Raw genomic sequence first — 19376 nt, forward strand, 5'->3', positions numbered from 1 at the left:
CAAAAAGAAGGTAATTGAACCAGTGAACGAGCCAACAGCATGGGTAAGTGCCTTATCACTGATAATCAAAAAAAAAATGAAAAGTTACGGATATGTATTGACCCCAGACCATTAGATAAGGCTCTTAAACGGGGGCATTTCCAGTACTGGACGATCTCCTCCCAGAACTTGCTGATAGCAAAATTTTCTCAACTCTTGATCTAAGGGATGGATTTTGGTACCTGAAGTTAGATGAAGCCAGCAGTCGCTTGACTACTTTTACCACTCCATATGGTCGGTTTCGATGGAAGGTTTTACCATTTGGAATTGCTCCAGCCCCGGAAATATTTCAAAGAGAACTATATAATAATGTGGCCGATTTGAAAGGAATCATCAACAAAGCAGACGATCTTCTAGTGGTCAGGATTGGTAAAATGATGGAAGAAGCAACAGAAGACCATGATAGACAACTCAGAAGGCTGTTGCAAAGATGTCGTGATCGTGGGATGCGATTGAATGCTGAGAAAATGAATTTACAGCAAACATCTGTATCATTTCTGGGTCACAGGATAACCAGTGAGGGTTTACTTCCAGATCCTGAGAAAATAAAAGCCATAAAAGATATGCCACGGCCAACAGACATTAAGGGAGTGCAACGATTGGGAGGATTCGTGAATTATTTGGTAAAGTTTCTGCCCCATATCTCTGACGTGATGTCTCCAATTCGCAACTTAACAAAGGCGGATGTGCCATGGTCACAGATCCATGAAGAAGCTTTTGAGAAAATCAAAAGGTTGGTGAGTGAAGAACCAGTATTGAGATACTATGACCCCAACAAACCATTGGTCGTTCAATGTGATGCAAGTGAGAAAGGAATGGGGACTGCATTGCTACAAGAAGGTCAACCCTTAGCATATATTAGCCAAGCACTTACAGACACAGAAACCCGATATGCACAGATTGAGAAAGAACTATTGCAGTGGTTTATGCCTGTGAACGGTTTCACCAATACACATTTGGTCAATAAGTTACAGTACTGACTGATCATAAATCATTGGAAGCAATAATGAAAAAAGAATTGGGGAAATACCCAAAGCGACTGCAAAATATGTTAATGCGGTTGCAAGTTTACAATGTGATTGTTCTATAACATCCTGATAAGATGTTCCCAGTAGACACATTATCAAGGACATACATTCATGGAATGAGCAATGAATGTATCGATGATGATGATGATGGTGTCCAGGAAACAGAATATATTCCAGTAACTGAGGGAAGGTTGCTCGAATTGCACTCAGCCACAAAAGAAGACAGATGTATGCAGATGTTACAGCAAGTAATTGTGGAAGGATGGCCAGAAGACAAAGTACATCTTGACCCGGAGGTGAGACCATATTTCAGCATGCGGAATGAAATGACGGTACAAGCTGAATTAATATTCAGAGGAAACCGAGTAGTAGTACCAACAACACAGCAAGCAGTGTTAAAAGAAAAATTGCACTCCACACACCTTTGCAGATAGGGACTATCGCTGCACCGTTGATTGTATGAGTAATTTCTGGGAAATTGACCATCTCCCGACTACACAAGCTAGTACGGTGATCACTAATGGGATACCAGATCAGGTGGTCACTGATAATGGACCACAGTTTAGTAGTCAAGAATTCTCCACCTTTGCAAGAAAGTGGTATTTTGCACATACACCCGTCAGTCCTTACAATAGCAAGGCAAATGGAAAAGTAGAATCTGCTGTAAAGATGGCAAAGAACCTTTTCCAGAAATCAATGGAAGATAAGGCTGACCCATACCTAGCGATGCTGGATCACAGGAATACGCCAGCCAAGGGTCACTTATCACCTGTGCAGAAGCTAATGTCAAGAAGAACAAAGACACTTCTTCCAACCAGAGAGGACCTACTCAGACCAGAACTACACAAAAATCTAAGAAAAACAGTTAAGTGGGACAGCAGAAAGCAAAAGCATTATTTCAACCGGAAAGTAAAACCACTTCAGCCAGTGCAACATGGAGATGTGGTACGTATTAAACCACACATAAAAGGTCAGCGAGAGTGGAAGAAGGCAGTTGTGTGGCAGAGACTGGATGAGAGGTCATAACATGTCAAAGTTGATGGGGAGTTGTTCAGACGTAATTGTGTGTATTTAAAAAAACAGCAGAAGCACTCCCATCACCATCATTGATCCCTCAGGCATACCAAAGGCCTAGCGAAGAGGCACCACTAACTGAACTGCCAAGTACAGAAGGGGTTTGTAATTCGCAAACACCTCGGCTCGAAAGTAATAGAAGAGAAGGAATGAGGCCGGCGACACCATCCCCAGCAAACCAAAATACTGAAGGAATGAAGATGACACGTTCAGGGAGACTAGTAAGGAATCCGGCTAGATTCAAAGACTATACGAACTAATTGAGTCCAAGTGAAAAGGGCAGAATAATCCCTGTTAGGCCGGAGGGTAGTCAGCCCAATGAAAGCCTAGGTTACAAGGACAAAACATTATTTTGTTTTTGTATTTCTCTTATTTTGTGTTTTTGTTAGTGGATCTTTTTTCTTTGTTGTCTTAAAAGGGAAAGATGTTGCATGAGGAACTAATCTCAGGTTACTCCACGAGAGTAATATCCCTTGGTGGTGACGGACCTGTATTGGAGATGTTGGCGCGAGAATAAATAAGATGTCTGTAAACCACGTGTACGCGTTGTGTTGTTTTCATTAATGGGAATCCGCATATAAAGATAATGAAATATTCTTGTCCCCTTACTCGTTTTCCGGTCAAAATCGAGCAATGTGCCTTTGTTGTTGACATCAGTAACACGTGATAGGTTTTTGAGGCTTGACACCAACATCTCTTCCCGTCGTACTATCCAGTAGGCAATCGCTTGCTCCATGATTGAGTCCATTACACTTGTAACACTGCCATGAAGGTGTAATTTGTGTTGACCGTGCATCTAATGAAGCTTGCTCTGGAACCCCTGTGCACTTCTTTAAAATGGCACAAGCGCGCACCAGCATGTGTGATAGATCTAGGTTTTCTATCTGGAAGGATGCTCGTAACAAGTCTTCTGCATGCTCCAGCAATCCAGCAATGAATACACATTGCAGGCATTGATCCGATACACCGCCAAGCAGGACCACAAGCCTGCGTAGTTCAGCCAAAATTACGTTGATCAAACAATACTGTTGTATCGATACACTACATTCCCAAGCAACACTGAACAATCTCGCTGAATTGAAACGCCACCATACGAAATGCAGTAACTTGAGACATGTTATCAGCGCAATGTATTTCAACTGCCCTGAATGACTTATCGGCTTGATTTTTTATAGCCGTTGGGAGAAACTAAATCATCCCTATGGGGTAAGATGGATGTAGTTCATTAGTAGACTTTATTTGCAATCAAAAGGTCCCAGGTTCGCTTTTCACCCCAGCTAGGCCTGACTCATGCGTTTGTGCACTTACATGCATGCTCGGCACACTTATATCAATTCGAATGCCCATCTCTCCAATTATATCCTATTTATTTTTGCTAACTGTTTAGCTATCACAAATACTTTATTCTTTCGGTTATCTCTTCATTAGAGGATATTATTACACAGTGTAATTTCTTTATTTACATATTTTCCGTGCTACGGAGAGAGCTCTATTCTTTATAGAGTATTGCTTTACACCAAGTAAAAACTAATATTTTTTATACACATCATCATCATCATCATCATCGCATTTTTCTCCATCTGAGATTCTTCTTCGAACGGTGTCTGATGGCATCCCGTGGGTCTGCATTGGAGTATGCATCGATGACAGTCTGTGAGTATATATGTGATAGTGTACACATCAGCATTGCAAGGACACTGAATGAGTGATAAAAAATTTAGTTAACTGCTTTAAAACAACTAGAATGGCCCGGAAACGGGTGATCATTTTACGTTAAATTTATGAACTTAGGAAAATTGGGCAATGGAAGAAAGGGCAACGGAAAAACGGCCATTTAGGCCACCTTAGAAAAAGGGGCAATTATTTAATATACATCGAATAAATATCGACTGAAAATTAATTTTAGAACAGTCTTTACGGGCGATATTGTTTTAAGAAGAAGGCCCCCATCCCTCACTCTAATTTAAAAAAATTCATATACTAATTGTATTGTTTTGCGTTCTCAAACTCGGAAATTCTCTCTCTCTCTCTCTCTCTCTCACACACACACACAAGAAGATGCGAAGGATACGTTTGCTCTGTAGACAAGTTGGTAAAACAATAAAATTACGTTAATTCTTCAGGGTTCTTTGGAATATTATTCGATAAACGTAACAATGGTGACCCCGACAAACGAAATCTTATATTTCTTTTAACAACTAACCCCCCCCCCCTCCAAAAAAAAATAAGAATTCCGGCGCCACGCTACTGGACAATGAATTGGAACACCCCCCCCTAAAAAAAAAATGAAAAAGTACAGACACGTGCGATAAATTTCAACACGGTTTATCTCTTTTTAAGTGGATGCCGTGATAAGTCCTAATTTTTTTAATTTGTACTGAAAATATATTTCTACGAAAGTAACTTCCCAAAAATACACTAAAAAAAAACCTTTATACAGACTTTATAAAAAAGTTTCCTTTAAATCAATACAGCAAAATACTTTTCTTGTCAATATATATATATATATATATATATATATATATATATATATATATATATATATGAATTTAGGAAAACTCGTCTCGGGAAAACTCGTCTCGGGAAAACTCGTCTCCGGAAAACTCGTCCCCTTTCGCTAGGTAGGAAAACTGGTCCCTTATTGAATAAATATCGATTTTATGATCGTTCTTGAAGGAGATATTGCTTTTTAAAATAGACTATAGCCCCCCCCTAATATTTTTAAAAAAATATTTTTATTTGTTTAATGTTTTTTTTTTTTTTAAATAAAATCGATTGCCCGTTTTCTACCTAACTGGCTAAGTTCTTAGTGGTTTCACTTATTTTAAAGCGTTTATTATGTTCATACAAAGTTAATTACAATTTTTTTGTTTCTTATTTTAACGATGTTTTTTTGGAGTCATAAAAACAGTAATAAAAAACAAAACAAAAAAAGTAAAAACTGGAAGCGTTACTTTTTTGTTTTGGTTTTTTAATTATGATAGTTTTTTGTTATGTTTTTGTTTTCTCTCATACCAAATGCACTCATGCGTTATTTAAAATTATAATTTTATCAATTATCAACATTTATTGTCGTCCTGTCAAATTTTGCAAAAATTAACTAATAAATTAAAAGCGAAATATTTTTTTGGCGCGAGAGATGCCATGTGCTAACAATCTCTCGTTAACTAATTTTTAATTTTTTAAATTTTTACTTTAAAATTCTAAAATCAATCATTCAGAGAAAAAGTAATCACTAAATAAATTTATTAATCAATTTTATTGAAAACTCCGCTATCATTTATCAAGAATCTTTTTAATTTCATTTTTTGTTGGTTGTTTTTCGGAGGGAGATATAGTTTTACCCCCCCCTCTCTAAATTATATTTTAAAAAATATTAAAATTTGGGTTTGTATTACTGTACACATAGATTCGAAAAAGTAGTTAAAAAAACAAATATATAACAAATAAATGTTATCAAAGGCAAGATAAGTTGGGTTACCCGATAAGTTACTTTTCTACCAAACTGGATATAATTCTCGTGTTTTTATTCAATTTAACATGTTTATTCAGCTCGAAAAACATGCAGTGTTTACCGATGTATTGGAAAATTCAAAATGGCGGCCGACTCTCTCTTAAACACGGTAAGTTCGGGAAAAGGTGTTATAAATAATAAACTAGACAAAATACTGTCAAAAAACAACCGAATATATGTCAACTTATGTCAGAGTAACATATATTGAGCGAGTTTCTAACAGTATTTTGTCTAGTTTATTATTTATAATACCTTTTCAATATATGTTACCGTGACATAACTTGACATATATTCGGTGGTTTTTTAATAGTATTTTGTCTAGTTTATTATTTATAACACCTTTTCCCGAACTTACCATGTTAAAGAGAGAGTCGGCCGCCATTTTGAATTTTCCAATACATCGGTAAACACTGTATGCTTTTTGAGCTGAATAAACATGTTAAATTAAATAAAAACACGAAAATTATATCCAGTTTGGTAGAAAAGTAATTTATCTTGCCTTTGATAACATTTATTTGTTATATATTTGTTTTTTGACAACTTTTTCGAATCTATGTGTACAGTAATACAAACCCGAACGAGAAATAATGTCCGGTATCACATCTTAGGGGTCTTGATAATCGCTAAAAAATAGAAAATTAAAGAAATTACTGAGGGAGATTTGGTTTTAAAAAGAAAATAATAAATTTTAATATTTTTTAAAATATAATTTAGAGAGAGGGAGAGAGAGGGGGGGTTTAAAACTATACCTCCCTCCGAAAAACAACCAACAAAAAATGAAATTAAAAAGATTCTTGATAAACGATAGCGGGGTTTTCAAGAAAATTGATTAATAAATTTATTTAGTGATTACTTTTTCTCTTAATGATTGATTTTAGAATTTCGAAGTAAAAATTTTAAAAAATTACAAATTAGTTAACGAGAGATTGTTAGCACATGGCATCTCTCGCGCCAAAAAAATATTTCGTTTTTAATTTATTAGTTAATTTTTGCAAAATTTGACAGGACGACAATAAATGTTGATAATTGATAAAATTATAATTTTAAATAACGCATGAGTGCATTTGGTATGAGAGAAAACAAAAACATAACAACAAAAAAACTATTATAATTAAAAAACAAAACAAAAAAGTAACGAAAAATCGAATCGCTCCCTGTTTTTTTTAATTTTTTGGTTTTGTTTTTAATTATTGTTTTTATGACTCCAAAAAATATCGTTAAAATAAGACACAAAAAAATTGTAATTAACTTTGTATGAACATAATAAACGCTTTAAAATAAGTGAAACCACTAAGAACTTAGCCAGTTAGGTAGAAAACGGACACTTAGAAAATCGATTTTATTAGAAAAAAAAAAAAAAAAGAAAACATTAAACAAGTAAAAATTTTTTAAAAAATATTAGGGGGGGCTATAGTCTATTTTAAAAAGCAATATCTCCTTCAAGAATGATCATAAAATGTGTTTTCAATCGATATTTATTCAATAAGGGACCAGTTTTCCTATCTAACGAAAGGGGACGAGTTTTCCGGAGACGAGTTTTCCGGAGACGAGTTTTCCCGAGACGAATTTTCCCGAGACGAGTTTTCCCGAGACGAGTTTTCCGGGCACCTATATGAATATATATATATATATACAAAATTGGAAGAAGCTTGCTCCCAACAAATAAACATTAAACCCCCAGAATTCATGGAAACTGCAGTAAATGGCTGGTTTTCTATTTTAGAAGCGCAATTCTACTTGCATGATATAACAGCCTCGACTACAAAGTTCTTCACAGTTATATCATCTCTGCCTGCAAAAGTCGTTGCAAAAATACTGATATCAGTGCTAGAGTCGAAAAACTATGAAGAGATAAAACGCGCACTAATTGAGCCGCACGAGCGAACGAAACCGGAGCTACTCGACAAATTAAGATCCACGACAACAATAACAATCCGGCCATCGTCATACTTGCAAGAGAGACTGTCGATAGCGAAGCAAATAGGCATCGGAGAAGAAATTGTGACGCACAAGTTTCTTCAAGCTTTACCAGCAACAATTTCTCCAGTGATAGCTTCACAAAAATAATTAACTCCTACACAACTAGGAAAACTAGCTGATGAGCTCATGCCTTTGCTGAATAACATGAAAGAAACAGCATTCGTCGCTCAACAGGTTGCAAAAGATAGAAAAGAATAAGGATACTACGTCTACTACGGTGGGAATAAAACCATTTCTCCAGGAGCAGAAAGCTATAGTGTGTAGAGCGAGAGCGCATATCTACTTCGCCGACCAGGTAAAAAAAAGAACGATAATAATGATAATAGTAAAAGGCTAAAATAAAAATTTAAAAAACTCCGTTATTTTGCGGGGGAGCAGTGTGACGACATCAGAAATAAAACAATTTATTCTATCACACAAAAATACGGAAAGACATTTTCGTATTCAAAAATCAAGAACTGCTAGCTTTACTCCCCCCCCTCTCTCTCTCTCTCTCTCTCTCTCTCTCTCTCTCTCTCTCTCTCTCTGACACACGCAAGAAGATGCGAAAGACTCGTGTGATTTTTCTCTGTAGACAAGTTGGCAATAAATAATAAAATTAAATGCTAATATTCGTTACGTTAATTCTTCACACTTCTTTGGAAAAATATTCAATAAACATAATAGTACGAAGTGTGTTCATAACTTATATAAATCGATTTTATTTGGTTTTAAAGAACCCTTAACATTTTAAGATATTTTAAAAAATATAATTTTTGGGGTAGGGGTGGCCGCTTTTTAAAAGGACTCTTGGACAACGAGCTATTTTCAATCGATATTTATTCAATAATTGCCCTAAATTCATCCTTACTTCTAAAATAATTTTGTTAATAGTCAGTTAACAAATATCGCCCCAAAAAGTTGACTATCGTTGGGGGAGGGTACTTTAAATGTAGATATAATTTCGGTAGTAAGACAAAGCGGCTCCAAGAAAATAAAACTTACCTATTCGTTTGAAATGTGAACTCTCGGAAAAGCATCATCTAGATATTTGGCAAGTAGATGCGAAAAAATACTTGAACGTATGATCGGGATCCAGCCGGCATCTGGCGCCTATAAATACTTACATCTAAGCATAACTAAATGATAACGGTGGAATCAAAGAAAATTTGATGCTAAAAGTTTTTCACACGGAAGCCTTAAAATTCACACATTCATTTAAAAAATTTATCCATTCCTTGTTATACTTTTAAAATGCCGTGTAAGGACCAGACAAAAACCTACCGGACAAAAGCTAACTGGACAAAAGCAATAATTGCATAAAATGGATAGATTAAAGATTAAAAACAACACTTTTTTATATTGTATTTTTATTTAATTAGCTTGATATTATTTTTCCTGAGAAAATATTTCTTTGAATTAAAACAATTTTTCGATATCTTGGAAATAAACTGCATTCTTGTAGAGTTTACCTAGTGAATTATCACGAAGTTTAAAGCTTTTTTTTTGTTACCTGCAAATAAACAAAATTAGATTTTATTTCGATGTTATTATGATCTATAAAATTTAGTTTTACTAAAAGTTTCAAAACAAAGATTTATCATCAGTACAAGCAATGGAAAATTAAGTTTGAATAATATTAAAAGAATCGTTTTTGGAATCGGAAATAAGACACAATTTTTCCGAGTCAGATACCCCAAAAAGTTCCGATTTTTCCGATTCACGATTCCGATTAATCGTCCCAACACTAATATATATATATATATATATATATATATATATATATATATATATATATATATATATATATATAGTTATGAAAATATATATGGCAATTAAGCTACACAAAATATTCCGCGTTTCATTCTTGTGAGAATTCGTCAGGCTTATGCATAATGCATTATATATATATATATATATATATATATATATATATATATATATATATATATATATATATGATTACTTCATTTAATCACATAAATTAATATACGAATACATGTTATGCGTAAGCCTGACGAATTCTCACGATAATGAAACGCGGAATATTATGTTTAGCTTAGTTGCCATATATATTTTCATAACTTACTACCAAGCTCTACTTATGTATTGAGCACTGTTGAATTAAGTACTGGAAATTTACGCATAAAATAAAAATTTTATCTTCGTATATTAATTTATGTGATTAAATGAATTAATCATATATATATATATATATATATATATATATATATATATATATATATATATATATATATATATATAATGATAGAAATACTTAATTTAAGTGTCAGGAAAATACCTTTCAATAATTCGATAGGATTTTTCAAAAGAGTGGCCCTAACCATGACATTTTTTGATAACTCATTATCATTTCTATTATTTCTAAATATTTTCTTTTCAGTGTATTGTAATTTTGCTGGATATGAAATTGGTCCATCCAGAAGAGAATGTATTCCATGTACTAAAGGATATTACAAGAATGTCAACGCTGAAATTCAGGAACGTTGTAGCAAATGTCCAGAGGATTTTACGACTTCGGTAAATGAAGGAGCTTCCAGTGTTTCAATGTGTGATTTAAGTAAGTAATTTTCGAGCGGACATTCATTGTTCACCTCCTTCTAAATATTTTAAACGGATTTTTTTTTTAATTCTTACAAATGCTATTTATCAAACACTAAATTTTATCTATTATATATGTATGTATATATTTGCAAGTTTGTATGTTTGCATGTCTTGCTAAAAATTTAAAAACAAATGCTAGCCAAAGGCCGATAAATTTTATATTTTTAGATCGCTAACCTCTCTGAAAAATAATTTCTAAAATTTAGAAAAATGATTCATTCCTTCAGGTAGAAATGCAGCAGAATCTTCTGCAGTAATTAAGGTTTAATCGTATCTTTATCGCCGCCTTCATCGTCTACGCATGCGTAGATGTCTTTACACTTTCATTCTTTTAAATGTATTAATTTCAAACGTCTTAACATGACTTATCTTTAGATAGGATGATAAACTGGAGACGTTGTTTTGAATGTTTTAAGCTTTTGGTTTTAGTGCTTTTAATCTATGCATTTGTTATCATCACATTTATTTTGCCAAGCATGAGTATTTCCCATCATTTGAGTTTATATCCCCTTCCCGAAAAAGATCTAAAACAGTTGTATTACCCAGCACTGAGATCTGGTAATTTAAATTGTCATAGTGTTTATTACTAACGACCGCATAAGTTGTGGAAATAATCTTCGTCGTTTTACACCAAATTCAAGCATTTCCATCGTTTAGGGAACAAAGTTACTTTCGGGTTATTAAGTTTGTAAGAAGTTCCACCTTATTGGCGAAAGATAGCTCCGAAGTTTTACATGAAAGAATAAAATCCACAAATTTATTATGTTCAGCTCCCTCTAATTTGCGTAATAGCAAACGACCCTTTTTCTGGTCGGACCTAACAGTCTATACTAAATAAGTCTTTGTATCTTCTGTAGAAATGGTACATAGGATACTCTAACTTAACATCTTAATCTGACCCCCAAGATCGCCATGGGCATGGAATATGTGCCTACATCAAAGATGGCTTTCCATGTGGTAGGGATATCTCCAGAGAAGACCCTAATTCACCTTATATGTGCTTCCGGGTTGTGCTAGCTTACACCACATAATTTATATTTGCCCTCTATCGCCCCAACAACAATGCGGTTACTTTCTTTAAGAGTATATCTGAGAAAATTGACCACATCCTATCTGCTCATCCTTCGGATAACATTCGATGACGAGGGGAGGTTCTGTCATGATTTTGCCACTGGCTATGACCTCACTCAGATTGTTCACGAACCCATCCGTGTGCCCGATACTACCGGTCAGTATGCAAGCCTTCTAGACCTTTTCCTCACAACTTCCCATGAGCTATGTTCATGTTCCTTTCTATCTCCTCTGGAATCCTCCGACCACTCTGTTGTAGCAGTTAAGATAAAAATGAAATGTAATAAGTTTTCAGATGTACCTCTCCACCGTACTGTATATCGATACTCTATGGCTGACTGGGATGGCTTCCGTACATTTATATCTGATCTACCTCTGCATTCCATGTTTAAAAAGGAAGTGTCCTCTATAGTATCAGACCTGGTTAATTGTAGGCATAGACCGATTCATACCGTCCAAAAAATTCCAACAAAATCCTAACAGCTAGCCATGGTTCTCCCCTGAATGTGCAGCTGCCATCACGCACAGTAATCACTTTTTCCATAGCTACCAACGTAATAGATATACTGAGACTAAAGCTGCTTTCAATACTGCCAGCAACCACTGTAAAAGAGTAATAAAAGATGCAAGAGAGCTATATGCTCAGTCCGTCAAATCCAAAGTAGCTGAGCAGCGGCTTGGTTCCTACCAGTTTTGGCAAATAACAAATAGGATCCTGAACAGAAGTGTGCGTTCTATCCCAACTATTATCAATGGACCTGAGGTCATCTCGTCAGCATCAGACAAGGCCATACTATTTGCCAAGAACTTTGCAGTTAATTCTACTCTATGCGACAAAGACCATCAACTCCCCGTATTTCCCGTATATAATATCTGTGCGTGAGGTCGCCAAGCTAATAAAGAACCTTAATTCCAGTAAAGCAACTGGCCCTGACGGCATACCAGTTATAGTGCTGAAAAAGCTCTAACCAGAACTTGCCCCCATACATACAAAATTGTTTAAGCGTTGCATTAAAGAGAAGTGCTTTCCAACACCCTGGAAATCCTCATCAGTATGCCCTGTATTTAAGAATTCAGGTGAAAAATCATCTCCCTCTCAGTACAGACCAATAAGTCTCCTGTGTGTCATGAGTAAGTTGTTGGAATCCATATTAAATAAAGAAGTAGTCAACCACCTCAATAGAAACAACCTTTTTTGTGACATGCAATATGGTTTCCGCTCTGCAAGATCTACACCAAATGTGCTAGCGGTTATATCTCATAGGATTAGTGAATCTCTTGACAAAGGCTTCCTTTCCAGGACAATTGCTCTTGACATATCGAAGGCCTTTGATAAGGTATGGCATAAAGGCCTACTTCACAACATTTCCAGGTACAGTATTACTGGAAATGTTTTCTCAATCATTAAATCATTTCTCTCTGATAGGTTCATAAGAGTATGGTTGATGGGCAGAAATCAGAGGCCCATAGTATTAATGCTGGAGTCCCTCAGGGGTCCATCCTGAGCCCAACTCTCTTCCTGATCTACATTATTGATCTCCCAAAACACATACTTAAATCATTCGTTGACATCTATGCTGATGACACGACCATCTATGGCAACACATCAAAGGCCGTAAATGACAAAGTTCTCTCTGATTCTCTCTCCTCTGATCTTGAGCGCGTGGTACAATACAATGGGGAAAGAGGTGGTTGGTCACTTTAAATGCATCCAAAACCAAGCTTCTATCTTTACATCATCAACGTTCTGATCCCCATCTGGCATCAATTGAAATGGATGGCTCTCGTCTTGGGGAGGCTCTATATTTTGACAAGCTTCTGGGTTTGGCCTTTACTCCTGATCTGAAATGGAACATGTACATCAAATCTGTTGCCAAGGATCCTGGGAAAATGGTGGGATCCTTCTACCGCTCCAGAAGATATCTCACTACTAATACAATTCTCTATTTGTATAAAAGCCAAGTACGTCCAAGGATGGAGTACTGCTGCCACATCTGGGCAGGCACTGCTAAAAGCAGCCTATCCTGCCTTGACAGAGTACAAAATAGACTTCGTGGCTTAGTGGGGGATGTCCTTTTCTCTTCCCTGCAACCTCTCTCCCACAGAAGAGACGTTGCGAGCCTGTCTTTGTTTTATCGTTATTTCCATTGCAAGTGCTCGTCTGAGCTCCAATCTCTCGTCCCCTCCCCTTGCCAATCTTTCATGAGAAACACCCGTCTGGCTGAAACTACTGTCAATAATTTTCCCCACTCTTTATCTGTGCCTAAATCCAAAAGTAGATTCCATGAGCAAAGCTTCTTTCTTAGAACTGCACGCCCGTGGAACTCTCTGTCGCTTGCTTGTTTCCCACCTGACTACAACTTGGACGTCTTCAAGTCCAACCAACATAAACAAACTCCTGACAAACCGCCCCCTTATGTAAGACACTCTATCAAAACCCCCAATACTAATGATTACTACAATACTATCTCATTGATTACAGTACACGCAATAACCCTTATCCCTTAGTGGCCTTCGGGCCTTGATAAGTGGTAACCCCCATGTAAAAAAAACAAAAAACGTATGGCATAAGGGCCTACTTCACAACATTTCCAGCTACGGTATCACTGGAAATGTTTTCTCAATCATTAAATCATTTCTCTCTGATAGGTTCAAAAGAGTAGTGGTTGATGGGCAGAAATCAGAGGCCCCCAGTATTAATGCTGGAGTCCCTCAGGGGTCCATCCTGGGCCCAACTCTCTTCCTGATCTACATCATTGATCTCCCAAAACACATACTTAAATTATTCGTTGACATCTATGCTGATAACACGACCATCTAAGGCAACACATCAAAGGCCGTAAATGACAAAGTTCTCTCTGATTCTCTCTCCTCTGATCTTGAGCGCGTGGTACAATACAATGGGGAAAGAGGTGGTTGGTCACTTTAAATGCATCCAAAACCAAGCTTCTATCTTTACATCATCAACGTTCTGATCCCCATCTGGCATCAATTGAAATGGATGGCTCTCGTCTTGGAGAGGCTCCACATTTTGACAAGCTTCTGGGTTTGACCTTTACTCCTGATCTGAAATAGAACATGTACATCGAATCTGTTACCAAGGATGCTGGGAAAATGGTGGGATCCTTCTACCGCTCCAGAAGATATCTCACTACTAATACAATTCTCTATTTGTATAAAAGCCAAGTACGTCCAAAGATGGAGTACTGCTGCCATATCTGACAGGAGCTGCTAAAAACAGCCTATCCTGCCTTGACAGAGTACAAAATAGACCGTGGTTTATTGGTGGATGCCCTTTTCTCTTCCCTGCAACCTCTCTCCCACAGAAGAGACGTTGCGAGCCTGTCTTTGTTTTATCGTTATTTCCATGGCAAGTGCTCGTCTGAGCTCCAATCTCTCGCCCCCCCCCCCCGTTGCCAATCTTTCATGAGAAACACTCGTCTGGCTGAAACTACTGTCAATAATTTTCCCCACTCTTTATCTGTGCCTAAATCCAAACGTAGATTCCATGAGCAAAGCTTCTTTCTTAGAACTGCACGCCTGTGGAACTCTCTGTCGCTTGCTTGTTTCCCACCTGACTACAACTTGATTGTCTTCAAGTCCAACATAAAGAAACTCCTGACAAACCGCCCCCTTAAGTAAGACACTCTATCAAATCTTCAATACTAATGATTACTACAATACTATCTCATTGATTACTGTACACGCAATAACCCTTATCCCTTAGTGGCATTCTGGCCTTGATAAGTAGTGACGCCAATGTAAAAAAAAAACATTGTCAATCGTATTCCATATAGCGTCTTGTGAAAATGTCGTATTAATGTTATGACTTGGGAAAATAATTCTTTCATGTGCTGTTGACGAACAGATAATTATTCTTGCATTTGCAGTTGATTTTCATGTTGTTTAACCTGTAGTTTTATTAGTTGTTTTGTTGTTGCTGTTGTTGTTGAATTTGTAATTTCGCTAGTTTTTCATTATTGTTGTTTTTCATATGTGTGTTTATCGTCTTCAAATAATTTTGCTGTTGGATTTGTAATTTTGCTAGTTGTTTTTATTGTTGTTTTTTATTTGTTGTTGTTGTTGTTGTATAATTTGTAGTTTTACTTATTGTTTCAAAGCGTCCTTCTTTCATATGACTGGTAAAACTAAAGAATGTACAAATGTTTAACAAATTTTTAGTATCTTTTGAACAACTGAAAGATGGAACACTGTAATTCATTTCCCACTAGTTTTGCATTAAGCAAAAATAAAATTGTATTAAGTTGTAATTGCAGGTTTAATTTCCTGTTTTAATTCATAACCCCTTAGTAATAATACGATTTCTTCCAAAGTAAATATCTTTTTCTTTTCATAGAAAAAAATATTAAACTTCCGGTATTTAATGCCTATGGATAAGTTCATTCGTAGGTAACACAGGTAGTTCCGCCATAAGACTTATCGATAAATATGCATAAGAAATGGTAACGTTTTCAACCTCTCTTATTTATATTTGAAACAGAAAACAAAAAGAAAATAATTTACATAATTCTATGTGGTTTTGAATGTTCTGTTTTGTTACTGTTTTAAATCTATATATTTGTTATCATCATTTTTTTTAACTAAACGCGACTTTTTTCATTATTTGCATTTACTTCCAAACCAAAAAATATCTAATTTGTTTATTAACTGCCACTCACACACATTATAATCGATATATTCGTTTTGCATTATACTTTTGATCGACTACCAACTACTGCGTGGTGGCTCCATATGCCAAAAAATAAGTTATAAAGAAATGAAAATGCAAAATTTCCAATAAAATTTACTCGGAATATAATAGAGACATCAAAATCCTAAGTATAGCAGGTGTGTGTGTGTGTGTGTGTGTGTGCAAACGCAACTTCATTTCTTTTATGTTTTGTGACTCGAATAACGTCGAGTATCCCTGCTAGTATTATATAAACAAAAATTGTAAATGGAAGCATAAAACATATTTTTCAAAATTGCCGTATTCGGCATTAAATAACCTGAAAAGGATTGATATGCCGGAAGAGAAAACAACGAAACCAGTTTGCAATGTAAATGTTATATGTAATCGAATTCTAAATATTAACACTCTATCTGACAAATCTATATTTCATTCTAAGTGATCATTTTTTGTATGGCTTGTAAAAGCATTTCTTTCCACAATGAAAGTTTAATTCGATTTTATTCCTTTCAGAAAATTCTTTATCCTGCTCAGAATATTTTTAGAAGAAGTCATCTTTGTTGCTAGCAGCAAATGTTATCTTATTATTATTAACAGATATAATTTTAAAAAGATTATGATATAGAAAAAAACACCTCGTTACACATGAAAAATGATATACAAACTTGTTACACATGAAAACTCCTATACAAACTCGTTACACATGAAAAATCATATACAAACTTGTTACATATGAAAAATATCATATAAATTCTTTTAACATAATAAATTATAAACAAACTAGTTAGATATAAAAAATAATATACAAACTTGTTACATATAAAAAAATAATATACAAATAGGTTACACATAAAAATGATATACAAAAAGAAACTCATTATACAGTCAAACAAAAACACTTCTTATACAACAGATCGCATGCTAACGTGAGTTTAACATTCATGGAGAGCGAGAGAGACAGGGGTAGAGGCAACAGAAAAATTACATACATTTCAGTAGAAATGTCCTAACAAATAAAAATTACACAATTACAAAGATTCTTATGAGTTTTATAAATAATCTTTGCTAATGGGTTTGAAGATCGAGGTTAAAACTTTGATTGCCTCAAAAAGATGCTATTTTATGCTTTTGTAATAAGCATTTAGAATCATATGGTGATGATGAAAGGTAAATGAAGCAATTCACGAAAAAGAGAGTGGCGCTTTTTCTAGTAGTTGACTAGTAGTAGTCAATGAAAAGGGAAGCCTTTGTGTCGCCCTCAACTACAGTCAACCCGTTTATTTCTTTACTTTTTAAGTGATGCAATCAGAAATAAAGCCTTGGAAAGAGAATCTATTTTATTAGGCTTGATAAGATTACCGGAATATTTAAAAAATTGTTTTCATCTTAGTTTAAAGCAGCCCTTTTCACCCGTAAGATTCCAAACAAACGTCCCTTGGGATTTTGTAAAAACAATTGAGATAAGCTAATGTACTTTGCATTTTTATTTAATTCCACAGGTGTAATAGTACAACAAATCTGTATTATTGTGATTTTTCATACTTTTATTCTAATCTTGAATGATATTTTCACAATGTTTAAGTCAATATAACCTCCGACCTTCTTCAGGTGTGTCTTGTCGAATTCGGGAATCTTTCTGTCGAACTTGGGAATCCGAACAAACTTCCAAAAAAGCAATTTATCCAATCGTCAGGAGTAGCATATGCTCGTTCTGCATTGGGGATTAAACTGTAGTGTAACAGTTACATGGTAGAATTAAGTTGTAATTGATCTTCTTCTTGGAGTTGAAGGTTCAATCCTCAGTGCAAATTGTTTGCCTTTGTTAATCAAATATAGGGTTAACTTTTGGAATAACAAAAATAGTCACTCTATTTATAGACCTTTTCGGACTTATTTAATTTTGGCAGTCAAGAGTGTTTATCAATCAACTACCCCCCCCCCACACACACACGTTTGAATTTTTTTTTTACAATTTCAGACTTTTTTCTTTTGGCACCAAAGTCGAAAGTTTACAGTTAATTCATATAAATAATTCTTATTAACTGTCTCACTAGAATATAAATTTCAGGGCATTTTCAAAGTTAATATATTCGAAAAAGTTGCCAAAATTATTTCTTAGAATAGGATTGTTAATTTGTATTATTCTCATAATTGTCGTTATTTTAACAATATTTCGGCCGAGGTAATCTCCGACCTTCTTTTTCTAACAGGAATTTGCCCAGCAGGTACATTTATCGACAATAACGAGTGTACGCCATGCGCAAATAATACCTACCAACCAGACAAGAATAAATACAGCTGTGAAAAATGTCCAAGCAACACATACACATATCGTGAAGGAGCTATCGAAAGCACTGAGTGCCAAAGTGAGCATTTTTTTACCTCTTTTTTTTCCATCGTTTTCTTCTGCTGAAGAGAAAATCGTATTATTACCTTCGCCAAGGAGGTTATGTTTTCGGTCAAATCGAATTTGTTTGTTTGTGCACAACCTAGCAAAACAAAATATTAACCATAAAATTTTCATAATCTATAAATGATTAAAACGGATTTTCGCAATTTTCTCTAATTAGATGCATAAAAAAATCACCATTAAGCAATTATATGGAAAAAAAAAAAACATTGAACCAGAGATCTGTCAAATTACTACCACGACTATATTACCTCTGATGTACTTAAACATTTTGTGAGGATTTCCTTGTACTGATCAGATTATTGCACTCAAGATGAGAAAACTAGTCCAATCAATACAAGTAATCTAAACAATCAGTCGTCATCTAAAAAAATTAAAGACTTTGATTTCCTGGTATGTCCTTCTATTTTTATTAGCAATTTTTTTTACCTTATTTCTTATCTGTCTTTCTATTTTTATTTGCAATTTTTTTACCTTATTCCTTATGTCTTTCTATTTTTATTTGCATTTTTTTTACCTTATTCCTTATATGTCTTTCTATTTTTATTTGCAATTTTTTTACCTTATTCCTTATGTCTTTCTATTTTTATTTGCAATTTTTTTTACCTTATTTCCTGATATGTCTTTCTATTTTTATTTGCAATTTTCTTTACCTTATTTCCTGATATGTCTTTCTATTTTTATTTGCAATTTTCTTTACCTTATTTCCTGGTATGTCTTTCTATATTTATTTGCAATTTTTTTCACCTTACTTGTTAGTTATTTTTTTTATATTTTTTAAATCTACTCTTCAAATTATTTAGCTTTTAATTCTATCAATTTAAACATTCTTACAAAGTGAATGACACGTACAGGTGTGCAATAGTTATATCTATTGAACTTCATAATCGTTCTTTTAAAGATTAATGCTATCATGCTCTTGAATACTAATATGTTCTTGCAAATACTAATACCAATATGTTCTTT

At 34.7% G+C, this 19376-nt stretch overlaps 1 protein-coding gene across 2 annotated transcripts in view; it reads left to right on the top strand.

Moving 5' to 3' along the window:
• Window positions 1–19376, top strand: part of LOC145266710 (cysteine repeat modular protein A-like) — a 199509-nt gene that overhangs the window by 39830 nt on the left and 140303 nt on the right. For both annotated transcript variants that reach the window (XM_080122634.1, XM_080122635.1), the window contains exons 5-6: window positions 10019–10195; window positions 18211–18366. In XM_080122634.1, the coding sequence (XP_079978760.1) occupies window positions 10019–10195; window positions 18211–18366 (333 nt within the window). The remainder of the gene's footprint in view (window positions 1–10018; window positions 10196–18210; window positions 18367–19376) is intronic.

The sequence above is a fragment of the Euprymna scolopes genome, chromosome 41 (assembly GCF_053919585.1).
Source record: "Euprymna scolopes isolate OS-2025 chromosome 41, ASM5391958v1, whole genome shotgun sequence".
NCBI classification, from domain to species: Eukaryota; Metazoa; Mollusca; class Cephalopoda; order Sepiida; family Sepiolidae; genus Euprymna; species Euprymna scolopes.